The 15,050-nt window shown below is 33.6% G+C and overlaps 1 protein-coding gene across 1 annotated transcript in view; it reads right to left on the bottom strand.

Moving 5' to 3' along the window:
* Positions 1 to 5,166, bottom strand: part of LOC149412598 (vanin-like protein 1) — a 28,063-nt gene extending 22,897 nt beyond the window's left edge. Inside the window, exon 1 of the mRNA XM_089645622.1 lies at positions 4,926 to 5,166. Within this exon, the coding sequence (XP_089501748.1) occupies positions 4,926 to 4,991 (66 nt within the window). The 5' untranslated portion in view covers positions 4,992 to 5,166. The remainder of the gene's footprint in view (positions 1 to 4,925) is intronic.
* Between the last annotated feature and the right edge of the window lie 9,884 nt (positions 5,167 to 15,050).

The raw sequence follows: 15,050 nt of genomic DNA, 5'->3' as shown, positions 1-15,050 counted from the left end.
GGATAAAACCTAATGACGTCATGTGGAACGCAGCTATTGCATACAGTTTGTTTGTGCCGACGCAAACGTACGGAAATTTCCATTCGTAATTCAGTGTTGCCAACGGATCTTGACCTAATATCGCCGTTTCTCATACATAAGGTAGCGTAAAGTAGCCGAAAATTTCATGGGGGGGGGGGGGGGTGGCTAGAGAATTTCGGGACATGTTTAAAATGGCAACACTGGTTCTGACGTTTATACATTCCGAATGAAGAAAAACGAACGTTTGCGCTAGTCTCACGGAATTCCGAATACGGAAAACGAATTCGTAAATCGAATACGGAAAACGTATGTATGCGGCCAGCCTAAAACGGAATCATAATTACTTCTACCAAGTACAAGGCCAGTTACATATTACTCGTCGTAATTATTGTTATTTTGTTGTGTGGAGTCCAAAAGGTTTGCTGTATGAAAAAATTGAGAGGGACGATGAAATCTGGCGAAAAATCGTTCCACTGTTAGAAAATTTCTACCACCAATGCCTTTTACCAGAAATAATTGACGGTCGCATACCAAGAAATTTACCGGCGAGGGAAAGGTCTGGACCATAAATTGTTTTAATTTCATTGTGTAGATGTTAAACAGTAATTTTTTTTACAATAAAGCGTTTAAAAACAAAAAATATTAGATCATTGAAGAAGATTGAAAATGTCAAGTGATGTAGGAGGTATTCCCAAAAGTGCATTTTTCTGTAATAATATAACGTATTAAAAAAGTTAAATAAAAACTAAACTAGTTATGTGTATGTACCTAATATGTAGCACAATAAACAATATGGTGCCTCTTATACATAGATTTCAATATTCATTTGTATAATATGATATTATAATAACATAATCGATTCAACAACATGTGGTAGATGCATGTACCACTGAACATACGCTGTACCAGCATTCCATCAAACGATCAGTGGTGTATGTACTTACCATTACACATTTTCTTGTAAAATATATTTTTTTAAATCTAGAACAATATATTTAGTCAAATATAAAAGTTTTTTTTTGGTTCGGTAGTTGTATCTTAAAAAAAGTGTCCTATAAAGGGATAATATTATGTTGAGTACAACCTTCAAAAGCTATCAAAAAATATTTTAATTAATTTTTGTGTTCCATATCCAACTCGGCAATACGGAACGGAATCATCTCGGGGTCTGTCTGTAACAGGTGTTTTATTTTTCAATTTTTTCCATTAATTTATTTGACGTAAACAAATTAAATTTGTCACAATAAATTTAGTAAATAAGCTCGGTAAGTATTGGCACACTCAAGATAAGTCACCAAACAGAAAAATAATTTAAAAAAAACATCGATAACTCGGGACATGACAACACTAGTGGACTAGTGTATCGATATAATTATTGAGAATGTCACATCACTTCGTTGACTGTATACGTATTCAACAAAACCCTCTCCGCCCCCCCTCACCCCCGAATACTGAGAGAAAGGGACACATGCACCTCAGCCTGATAATACCTAAATAAAATTGTCAAAATCGAGGTTTTGTAGTCCTCATTTTTCTACTCCAAAACTGAACCGATTTCCAAGATTTTTTTTACCAAATGTATTGGAAGAAAACATTCTATGTCTGTACGTTTTGCTTTTTTTAAAAATACATCGTCTTATTTGTATACTGAACGTTTGTTGATGGCGTTAAAAAAAGGCAATTTTAACAATTTTTGAAGGGTTATAACTCCTATAAAAAGTAACTTATCAAAAAAATCAAAACGTACCGACACGCTTGCGGTCAATATTCATATTATGTAAAAAAAAAATTCTCTAGTGTCAAAATCCACTGAGGGAAATGAGGAATACGTTTGTATGGAAAAAAACACCACCCGGTTTCCTCTTAACGCAATTTAAAAAAATCAAAACAACGTTCGATTTTCAAATTGTTTTGGATGGATTTTCCGATGACACGTTTCGATTATTCCCAGTTTTTACTACTGAATATTAATCATCTCAATAAAGCCGTCCAACGTTAGAAGTTAAAAGCGATAATGCTAAATCATTTGAAACAAAGACATTGTGGGTAAAACACCTACTCAAAGGTACGATAGAACAATATGCTAGTAAAATAAATTATGGTTGAAGCATTCTTTTCGATTAAGTTCACAACGGCTAATTAACGACGAATTCACACACATATCCTAGATAATATTATAATGTACGTAGATAACGGATTACCAAAAATATTCCTACTTATTTCGGTTGTCTGTGCGTCGTGCGTAACTTTGGTTCAATGAACTCACATTTGATTTGAATTTAAGTGCCATATTGAAAATGAACTGATTGTGTAAATAATTCAGACGATCGATAAAATAGGTACCTACTTATAACATACTATTTTATTAGAAAATTGTTTTAATTGCGCTGTTTTTAAGACTGTGAAGTGAACAGACTACCCCATGATTTTTCAAATAAAGATAAATAATAAAGACTCTTATAACGAGGTTTTCCTCAAGGCTTTTAATTAATTCGGGATGGAAGTTATTTATATTCAAGATAAAAAAAACGGTACCATTTAAATATTATAATTAAACTGTTTGAAAATTTCGTAAAACGTTTTGTAACTATAAAATTACCGGTAAGCACCAGATTTAATTTTTATTGACGATGAATTAATAACTTCCCGAGGTCAGAAACATCTGAGATTTTAATAATACGTTTAATCAGATTTTATCAAAATATACTTTTATATACGAAATAGATTTTTACAATTTGATAATATGACTCTTAACTTATCTACAGTCCGGTACGAATAACAGCTTTCGAGATAAACAATTAACCGATGAATGCAGGTAATTCGATCAATGGAGGACTGGATGAAAGTCGACAGCAGAATGTAAAACCATAAACTGAGATCAGCAAATAGGTCAAGTCAAGTAAGCGTTATTGATAACAATAAAATAATTCCTAACACTTGATGTTGACGCATAGATCAGATGAACAAATAAATAAATAAAATGATAAAGCTAGAAGCTAAATACACAGGTAAGTTGCGTTCCATCCTCTCTGCCTACCCCGACGGAGGAGGACTGATGGTTAATTAGTTAGTTACATGTCTGACTCGTATTGTCGACAAAAATAATGTTTTTTTCTTCCCAACCTGTCTTTTTCCCACCTTCTTCCGCTCCGCTTTACAATCAAGTTGGGGAAGCCATGTTCCAACTGTCTCCGGGCAGTCGGGAGTCTTATGCAATAATCACAAAAAAAAAATAAGCAATTTTATGTATAACAACTGTGTTAAACGGTCATTCAATAGTCCTACTAAAACGTAATAGTATAGTGTGTTTCAAGAGATATTTCAATGATTTTTTTACCTGAGAAACAGTAATTTATAATTTTAAATTACTTTAAGAACACCAATATTTTAATATCAGCTGACATGTATCCGGAATTATTAATGTTTTGGAGTAAAGTTTTGAGGTTGGACATTCTATTCGTGAAAACTGGGTGCATTTTAAGGTTAGTACCTTTACACCTTCGAAGAAATTATAATAATAAACGCTGTGTGTGTAGGTTCAGCCGGAATGAGTTCTTGAACCCGACTCCTTTGCGGGAGACGGAATACACTCATACTCTTTTTTCAAATCAACTACCCCCGGACTCGAACCGAATGCCTCTTCGTATGTGGGTGGTGACTCACCACCCACCGAGAGTACGGTCCAGACCCGCACCAGAACCGCGCTGGTGCGAGTCCTGGTCCGGGTCCGGGAACGAGTTCGGGACTGGAACCGTGCGTCATAAAGTTCGTACCCAAGAAGTCGAAACTCGTAGACCTCGAGTTCTTTCAAAAGGAAGCACTCCTCGGGGCCTCCGGCAAAACACAGAACCTATTTATTTCTACTGTGTATGGGCCTGCCGCTACAACACTCTCAAATGTTATACTTATGTGTTTGTTTTTGTGAATATGTTTTAGTCTAGAGACATTTATTATGTTTGTATTACCTACAAGCATGTTTCATAATGTCTTGTTTGTGTCTCAAAGAAACTAAACATGTTTAATACATTCGTCTTTATGATACCTACTACCTACTTACAAACGTTTTATTTGCTTTTAGACTTGCTTTAATGCAGTAGAATTGTTATTGCCATAAAATATATACATTATGTATTAATGAATTATTTGCATAAATTACATTATCTAATCTCATTTTACAATGTCACACTCACACTGCAGACGATAATAATGTTGTGCAAGAATAATATTCATTTCTAACTTTGATTCACTTTTGTAAACTAACTTTTCATTGCTAATTTAAGCGATTTTTTAGGCATAAAGGTAAATGTACAGAAAATAGGGACTCGCTTAATTTGTACTTTTAAAAGAAAAATCACTGTGTACAAGTTAGATAACAATGAGAAATAAGTATTTCAGTTTCAAAAAATGGAAATTAATGCATTTTTATAGCTATTTCGTATAAAAAATGGATATTTGACGTATTTTCGTCATGTTTTGATTTGATAATTTTGAATAGTTTTTCATTTATGTTTTAATTAAACCCAAACTGACAACCTAAATACCTATTTTTTGGTCGTCGGTTCATATTTTGGTTTAAATAAGAAGAAAAAAACAAAGCTTACATCTTTGAAATCAATGGCCAAATAATAAATTAAATAATAAATTTTATTACAATGGCCGTAAAAGTAACAATCGGTTTAAATTTTAAAGAAATAACTCTTAAAATGCATTATTTTCTATTTACGAAAACCGAAATACTTACTTCTTAATATTATCTAAGTATTTTTTCAAGTGTGTTCCTGTTTTTTTGTTTATTTATCGGGTTTTTTAAGGGCAATAAAACATCGTGACACACAGACTCACGACACCCACTAATAGGTCAAATGACCTAAAATCGGGCACCAATATAATTAATTTCTTCTTACCTGTCTAAGGTAAGCTTGAGACGAAGAAACACAGAGAACAACGCAAAGAAATATAAACAAATCCATGTTGATTTCAAAATTATTATTGCACAACGCAATAAAAAATTACTGTTAAAAAATTGTTGCAAATAAATAAATTTGTTGTCGGAGCACTTCGGAGCACTTTGCTTCGACTGATACTTGAACCGATCTGAAGGTGAGTGGCTGGTCGGGGCTTCAATCACAGAGTCGGCCTTAAATAATACATATTGATAGCAGAAATATATCGAATAATGACAAAATAAAATGTATCTCGGCCGTATTGGCAACAAAGGAACCGGGGCCCGATTCACTAATAATTATTGTTTCGCGAGTTCGATAAGAAAACAATGCAGTTATTGCCCTATTTGCTTCATCATGCAAATATGTATACAGGGTGTATCGGCACTAACCCGACAAACTTTAACCAGCTATTCCTTAGCACATTTGGAGTAAAAAATGTTATGTGCACTTTGCTGTCCGGTAACGTTTTTTTTTAATAAAAAATTAATTAAACATATTTTCACCACATGTCACCACTGTTTTATCCTTTGTCAAAATTTGAAAGCAACATCGCAACTCTCGCGTGTTGCTGCGAACGAAGCCCGTATTACATAATCCAGTACCAGAAAAGAAATATTTTATTTAACAATAATGATTATTCACATTTTTCGTATGCGAATCACTGATTGTCTTCTTGTATTGTACACATCAGTTTTATTTTTGTATCTAAATTGTTTCACCTCTGGAATGCTTTGGTTTCACCTCTTACGCGTTTCACGTATTAAATAGTCTAATTTTGAAACTAAGAAACTAATTAGTAGATTTCCTGAATTTATAATCGAAGTCCAATAATTCTGAGCACTTTTAAAAACAATTTTCCTCACTTAGGTACTTATCAATAATAATAATTGGATTATTTGAACAGCGCCGTTGTTTTTTAAATCACCGTAAGTGCTCTGTCAAAATGTTACTTGCTAGGCTATCCTACAACGTATATTTTTTAATAAATTTAGTTATTTACAACTTCGCGGAATGTGATTTATGAATATTATTGCTTATGTTAAAAGCCTTCCAGAATTACCGGAATATAACGAGCAGCTTGACACACTTAAGTTTATTTCCACTAATTTGAAGGTACAAAGAATGTATAGTTTTAAAAACAATCCCGATGAATCAAAAAACGGTTCATATAAAACTGCTGCGCAACACACTGAGACAAAGGAAAGCACTCACACAAACGTCATGACTGCATTGGATTGACCACCTGCAAATGAATGCTGCCAGATTGCTAATTTATTTAAACAATAATTATTAAATTTTATTTAAAATATCGCAATTTTTTTAAAAAATCGACAATAAATTACAACTATAATTTAAAAAAAATATTCTTAACCCCACGCTTTTTCGTAATTGATTAATTAATTCAGAATTTAAACGTTGCTTGAAATGACTAGCCGTATTTGGTGACCAGATCTGAATATCCAGGTTCAGAATTTAAACGTTGCTTGAAATGACTAGCCGTATTTGGTGACCAGATCTGAATATCCAGGTTTAGAATTTAAACGTTGCTTGAAATGACTAGCCGTATTTGGTGACCAGATCTGAATATCCAGGTTCAGAATTTAAACGTTGCTTGAAATGACTAGCCGTATTTGGTGACCAGATCTGAATATCCAGGTTTAGAATTTAAACGTTGCTTGAAATGACTAGCCGTATTTGGTGACCAGATCTGAATATCCAGGTTCAGAATTTAAACGTTGCTTGAAATGACTAGCCGTATTTGGTGACCAGATCTGAATATCCAGGTTTAGAATTTAAACGTTACTTGAAATGACTAGCCGTATTTGGTGACCAGATCTGAATATCCAGGTTCAGAATTTAAACGTTGCTTGAAATGACTAGCCGTATTTGGTGACCAGATCTGAATATCCAGGTTTAGAATTTAAACGTTGCTTGAAATGACTAGCCGTATTTGGTGACCAGATCTGAATATCCAGGTACTTCCTCACCTTCCACTCCTTCCCTTAGCCATAAAACTTACCCCAATTCAACATAAAAATTGTTCAAATTATCGGATGTAATGAAATGCATAATAATTAGACCCCAAAATACTTAATTATTCAGGGAAATAAACCCCTGAGTCATCAGTTGGAAATACCAACGACATTAAGTGAAATTAACAATGCAATAATCCTATTATTGCATTGTTTAAAATTTCACTTAATTATTAGCATTAGCAAATAATATTGGGATTAGCAAATAATAATTTACGACAATTTACTCGGAAATCAATAAAGCCAGAATAATAAAAAAAGAAAGTTATCACTTACGTCGTCTGTAAGTGGCTTTACCAAAGTTTGATAATGCCGTCAGAAGGTGAAACAGCTGTCACGCGTAATAATAATTACAACTAGCAGAACTTGTTTATAAACACACTGTTTTTATAAATTTTTTAATAAGACTGTTAAAATAAAAAAAATCTCTAAATTGAAATGGAGTTCTACAAACTAAACTTAAAATCAAATAAATTTATTGCGAAGGTTCAAAGTACTGTACTGTAATATTATATTAAATAATTTTTACGTGTTTAATTATTGTTTAAAGTCAGATTAAAGCGATTAAAAAACCCACCTGGCAATTCTTATTCGAGTTTCGTTGTTTTTACGTATTGGCGCGCTTACAAGCATCAGTCGTCTCATTTTTAACCATTAATATTTAGTGTGTAGGAAAGAGAGAAGACGCTTTTCGACACACTTGTCGAAAAACTTGTTGAATGCCGACGGGCATACTCTTCTACAGATTTTATTAAATATTGATATGTAGGTAATATTGATGTGTAAATGAATGACATTGTGAGAATTTTACCAATAAATAATAAATGAAAATGCGGACATGTAGTTTATGTTAATTTTTTTATTGGAGCATTTGTTCGAAGTGACTACCATTATTTTCGATGCAAGCGTGTAGTCTTGTTATATTTTGATTATTTAAGTTTGCAGGATTTGCTTTAATTTCTGCAGCGGCTTCCATCACTCGTTCGAGCAGTTGCTCTCTTGAGGCTATTGGCTTAGCATACACTTTTTCCTTGAGAGCCCCCCACAGGTAGTAATCCAGGGGGGTCAGGTCGGGTGATCTTGGTGGCCAAGCAATGGCCGGACTTCCACGGCCTATCCAACGACCAGGAAACTCGACATCCAAGTAGTTCCGCACGGCAATCGAATAGTGTGGTGGGGCTCCATCGTGCTGGAACCACATTCTCCGTAGTAATTCGAGGTTCACATCTTCCAGAATCTCGCCCAGTTGCACTTGTAAGAACTCCAAATACATCGGTCCATTTAGTCTGGGAGGCAACTCGATTGGACCGAGTATTTGATTTCCCAGGATTCCTGCCCACATGTTGATGGAAAATCTGTCCTGGCTCGACGACTCCCGAACAAGCTTGGGGTTTTGTTCAGCCCAATGGTGCAAGTTGTGCACATTTAGAACTCCTGTTTTAGTGAACTGTGCTTCGTCGGTAAACAATATGTTTTTCATGAAGTCTGCATCTCTTATGACATTATGCAGCATTCTTCTGCAGTACACGACTCTGGAAAAGTGGTCATTCTCCATGAGGCCTTGGCAGCGCCTATAGTGAAAAGGTTTGAGCCCGTGCTTCTTCAGAACTCTCCATACCGCCATGTGTTCCCTGTGTCCTATCATCAGAGCGACCCGACGCACGGACAGCGTGGGGTCTTCGGTAATTAAGTTCAGGATTCTCTCCTCAACTGCCACAGGAACGATGTTGTGTCCTCCGCCGGCGCCTTCAATCCGTCCGATGCCACAGTCACGCAATTGTTGATACATCTGAAACAAAACAACAAATAACAACTGCTTTTATTATTCAGCTCAGTAATAATGTCAAATAAACAATCGCGGGCTTTTTCACTCATTTTATTTTTAAAGAACACTTATTTTAGGCACATATCAGAAAACTTACGTTTTCTCTTCATTTATTTCATTTTTTTATAGTAAAATGTATAACAAAGTGTTTTAAATTATAATTTTCTTAACTAGGTACGGTTGATATCTTGGATTCACAGGGGTGAAATTGAATTCAAGTAATTTAAATAATCCCATGGTGAGAAAGGGAGTGAATTCAATTGCAGTGAATGATGCATTTATTAGAGATTAAAATTAATTAACTTTTTAAAACGCCGTTTAGTGACCACTGAACACAAATCACCTAAAGTACAATTTACATTTTTAAAGTTGGTGGCCCCTTGTTATGTTTTTAATGTTCCCAGTTTAAATTTCAAAAGCGCTTTTTGGCATTATCAATGAATGTAAATAGTTTCAATAAACAATTGATAGGGTACAAACCTGGACAAAGGTAGCATGGTGTGGGACGCGTCTTCCAGGAAACCTCATGCGATACTCCCTTACGGCTGCTCGTGAATTTCCATTGCAAAATCCATAAACAAAAACAATATCTGCTTGCTCGGCAGGTGGATAATTGAGGGGCATATTTCAACAGTAAAAACTTAGATAACAAAACAAAAACGAAACTAGAAACTTGATGACATGCGAACTCCCAAAACAGCACTGACCACTGATACGAGACGGGGTGGCGGGAACCACACGGGACTTGAGACAGAATATGTGTGAAAGAGATGACAGTAGCGCGGCGTTGCCAATTATTTTACCCCTATACTGTGGGCAGTAGCGGAGTGTGGAAATTTTATTTATTTTTTGTTTTTAAAAGAAAAAAAATGTTACCGGACAGCAAAGTGTACATAACATTTTTTACTCCAAATGTGCTAAGGAATAGCTGGTTAAAGTTTGTCGGGTTAGTGCCGATACACCCTGTATATATATATCGAAATCACTTTATTTGCAAGCAAGAATTTTGTAAAAGAAAACAATAAGAATCTTGAAATTCTTAATCTTGAACAAGGAGCATCTACCAAACCAAACTTTGGAAATTCGCTACATATATATATATATATATATATATGTAGCGAATTTCCAAAGTTTGGTTTGGTAGATGCTCCTTGTTCAAGATTAAGAATTTCAAGATTCTTATTGTTTTCTTTTACAAAATTCTTGCTTGCAAATAAAGTGATTTCGATTTATTTTTAACCAAATATAATGCATATAAATATAATATTATATCGATGATTGAATCCAATACTATATTTGTGTGCCTTTCTTGAAAGAAATGAGTTTTTATAGGAACCAAACTAATAACAATACGAATAATTAAATTAACACCATCGATGAACGCGTAGATTATAAAGTACTTTAAGTTTACCCTTAACACTTTCAATACCAGTGTTCTTCCTCAGAAACATAAAGAAAAAATAAATATCTCTTGATTTTGTGAAACAAATAGCTTCGCAGCAATTAATTCATTATAATAACAATTCATTATAATAGTTGATGACAGACCCCGTTTTGGCTGTTTGGCTTGGGCTGGGATCCTTTTATTTATTTATTTATTATATAAGTACATTTTTGTTTATTTGTTACAATATATGATCAAATATTTCAGGACTAATAAATATTTTTTATGTTAACTTTATATTTATGCGTATTACCCTGTATATATATACACTTAGAAGTTCTGATGTTGGTCTTGAATGTTCTGTGGGCACTATAGTTTACAGATGTACATCTTGTTTCGTTTCACAAAATTAACTGTTTTTGTATCATACACGACAATAGTTTAATATTTATTCAATGTATGATGATTGGGGCCGGTACTATTTTTCGATAATTATTACGAGGGGGCAACACATATGCAACTATACGCTACAAAGACGAAAATAACTTTAAAGAACAAATGAGTCTTGCTTTTGGCTTATTTTTTTAAAATCTTCTTGCTTGCTTTTTTCGAATGTAAGGTAAGATTGAATTACATTATTTACGTGCTTGACCCTCCTATTTTTTACTTTCTCTGATCTAGATCATATTTTATTGGTTGACCCATGTATTTTTTTCTATCATTCCATAATCATATCTAAAAATGCCTCCTCTTCATTCAACATTTCTTCTCTTCCAAGTCTGAACTCGATTCCATTTTGCATGTTGTTTTGAAATTTCTTCATTTAAAATTTAAATCGTATAAAAATATAAATTCTCCTTTCCCTTTTACCGTCTATCAGCATCGCACTTTTCGTTTCACGTTTAAACCATATTTTATGCTTGATAACAACACCTTTAATATTTATTTGAAAAATGTTGGTGTATAATTTTGATTTTGGCTTACTAATTGGAAAAAAAATAATGTGATATTTATTACTTTTAGGCCTCAAAGCGTTATTTTTATTAGCAAGAAAAATAAACCTATCCCGCAAAAAATTGTTTAATTTAAAATATATATAGAAGTTCTGATGTTGGTCTTGAATGTTCTGTGGGCACTATAGTTTATAGATGTCCATCTTGTAATCTTGCACAACATGAACGGTTTTTGTATCACACACGACAATTGCTTAGTATTTATTAAATGTATGATAATTGGAGCCGGTACTGTAAAACGATCATTATTACGAGGGGGCGACAAATATGCAACTGTATGTTACAACGACGAAAATAACATCAAAGAACAAATGACTCTTGCTTTATTTTGGCTTCTAATTTTCTAATCTTCTTGCTTGCTTTTTCCGAAGTAAGACCTTTAGGAAATTGAACATAAACAAGGGAGATGGTAATTTAGGTAGGAACCGGATTGTTGGAATAACCATAAAAGTGTTTCAACATTAAACAGTACCGTTCGGATTAAGAATTACCTGGAAAATAATTTATTTTCTCCTACTACCATTATGATAACCGGAAAATGTTGTTTTTGCGATTGCTCCACAATTAGGGAGGACACACTGATAAAAGTTTGAATCTACCACGCCTGGGTGGCATCCCGGCGCTTTGGAGTGCTCAACGATAGTTCTGTTAGTACCGGACCATAACTGACTAACTAACTGAGGATTGATTGCCAAACAACTCGGTCTCACACACTTCTTGCTTCGTTCACAATTATACATCGTCTCATCACCTTTAGTTATTTTAACTCTTGGCATGGCCCGACTGGAGCATTTGGTTCACAGATCGTGCCGTGTCTTATTCTGCGTCCCCGACTTCTTTTACCATTCACATTCGTGTCATATATTCTCTTTATTCCTTCATCTCCCATTCACGTTAAAACAATCTAAGCATCTCTTGTTTAATCTTACTCAGTACGCTTACCTAAGCCTTGCATTATTTGCGAATCCTTACATTACCCATACGATCACGAATGTTTTTGCCACACATACAGGTTACTTCTCAATTCTACAGCATTCAATCTACTTTCACACTTCCTCTGTCAGTCAGTACCAGCACTCCATTACGTACTGCTAGCTTCACTTCCTTGGACCGCACCATCGACAAGTTAAATTATATTTTTATCGTCAACCGAATTTCTGGTAATCGTAATTTCTGTCGTTAAACATAGCGGTAGGTTCTACACATTATAAATAAGGTTCTACCTACAGATTTTACAATTTTAATTTAAGTAATTAAAATCACGCTTTCTCGAAACTATCAACCAATTATTCGGTAGGAACCCAGCGTAAAACCGAGATGAATTACCCCTCGGTGGGGAGTTATTGAAGATAAGCAAACAATATAAACTATATTATTAGAATTATTGGATAAAAATATTAATCAAAATTCATTTATTATTTTAAACTTATTTCATTAAGTAACCTTTTTTAGTCGCCACCTACAATAATAATACCTATATAGAAGAATTCAAAAGGGCGTTATTGTTTTTCTTTTGAAGTCTTTCACAGAATATAATCAATTTTATTTTATTGTAATGTTTTTTTAAGGATATATCCATCAATGTTAAGTAACATCATTAGAGAGGAAGATGATAACTAATTAATCGAAACGAAACGAAACCGAAAAAAAAACCATTAGGGGCGTTGTCAGGTTGAGTCAGAGATCCTGGGTTCGATTCCTAGTTGAGACCGTTACCTTTTTTAATTTTTTGTCTGTTATGTTTTCTTGTTTCGTTTAGATTTACAGAGCACGACTGCAGATCGCTAAAGTACAAACAATAATTCAAGTCGAATAAATTATGAGTACTTAGAATGTGTGGACTGTTGTTTGTTCGTCGGCGATCTGCAGTCATGATCAGGAACAATCACAAGTTACCGACATTTTCGATAAAACTTATTAAAATTATTATAAAACTTATTATCCGTACTTGGACCATTACTATTTTTAATATATATAAATGATATTGCTAAATGGGGACTTAAAGGTACAATACAACTCTATGCAGATGACACAGTGATTCTTTATCACAATAATGATTTAAACGAACTTGAAAAGGAAATGGAAAGGGATGTAGCTTGCCTGGCAAACTGGCTGCGATTAAACAAACTTAGCCTAAACATAAAAAAACACATTACATACTGTTTGCAAATAAAAAAAATGTAAGTCTTAATATAAGTCTTGATAATAACCGCCTTGAAAGGGCTGATGTTACAAAATATCTTGGCCTTTTCATTGATTCACAACTCACATGGAATCACCAATTTAAACATGTTCTATCCAAAATTACTCCTATAACTGGTGTTTTATATAGACTTCGCGGGTTACTTCCTCCCTCTCTATTAAAATCGATTTACCATGCTATGACTCACTCACATCTAATATATCTCGCCGGAATCTGGGGATTTGCTACAAAAAAAATGATTTCAGAAGTCCAAGTCGTCCAAAATAGAGCCCTGCGAAATATTTTCAGTTTACCTTGGGACACACATGTCAAAGACATCTACAGAAACACCCAAATACTTCCTTTTAATACCATTCCCACTTTTGAAATAACGAAAACTATATTACAAGTAATTCAACACTCGGCACATTCCAACACTACACTCTATTACAATTACGACGTACACCAACACAACACAAGAAATCACAACAAACTACATATACCAAAAATCAAATCAACAAAATATGGACTAAGATCCCTAGAATACATAGCTCACACAAAATATAATCAACTACCCAACGAGATCAAATGTGCAAGTCAATGTAAAAAGACCCAAACTAACATGCTCAAACTTCATCTTATTAATGACTATCTGAAATAATAATGTTGTGTAATTCCCATCATATGTCCATTTAATACATACAGCTATATGTTTCATGTAATGCGTATCACTCCCGCAATGAGTTTATTAACTCCTGGGAGTACAATGCTTTATATAATATACTATATTCTGTATTGTATACTTTTAATAAATAAAAAATAAATAAAAAACTTGTATCGATCTAACGTGATAGATATCCATGTACTGGAGTCAGGTGTCTTCTTTCTTTTTTAGAACTTCCGATATCTCTATTAGTTTATTATTAATCTAATATATATTATATATTTTATTAAATCAATATCTTTTATTAATCTTTTATTATCTAATCTTAGATTTGTACAAACACATCCATCATAATAAAAAATTGCAAAGCAATGCTTTAAAAGAATATTTTTTAACTACATTTAAAAATGAAAATATGTAACTGTGTTGTCATTTCTTGTTGTATCTTATCCATGTTTTTCTTTTTTCTTTCTGTACTTGTTTTCTATTGTTGTTTGTTCTACTTAACGTGTCATTATTTTAATTTTTATGCTGTATTGAATGTGAAACTTATATTTGATATCAAAATACCGTTGTAAAATTGTACCTACTACCTCCTACATATGAATTGTAAGTTCCTCCTGCCCTAAAATGAGTTCTGTAACTCATCGGGATTGCTCTAGCAAGAAATAAACACGATAAAAATAAATAAAAAAATCTATTCATTATTATCTTCGGTAAGACAATATTTAATATGACGCCGATTGGGCTGGTACACTTTATTGAACCTTTTATTAGACAAAACTAATGTGCGAATATGATTTGAAATTTTAGTGACTAAAAGTATTAGGGTGACAACACATCACGCTATTCGCATCAACGCGTTTTTTATAACACCTTATCGCTCGCCATACAATAGCTGACAGATGATGTGTTGTAAGTGTGGGCGTGGTGACGATGTTATGCCGTGATCTGCTAGCCAGGCGATATTTTAAAATGATGC

This window comes from Hesperophylax consimilis, chromosome 22 (assembly GCF_061612785.1).
Source record: "Hesperophylax consimilis isolate HC1 chromosome 22, BYU_Hcon_1.0, whole genome shotgun sequence".
NCBI lineage: Eukaryota > Metazoa > Arthropoda > Insecta > Trichoptera > Limnephilidae > Hesperophylax > Hesperophylax consimilis.
The sequence above is the reverse complement of the archived record's forward strand: the minus strand, read 5'-3'. Positions and strand labels throughout refer to the sequence as shown.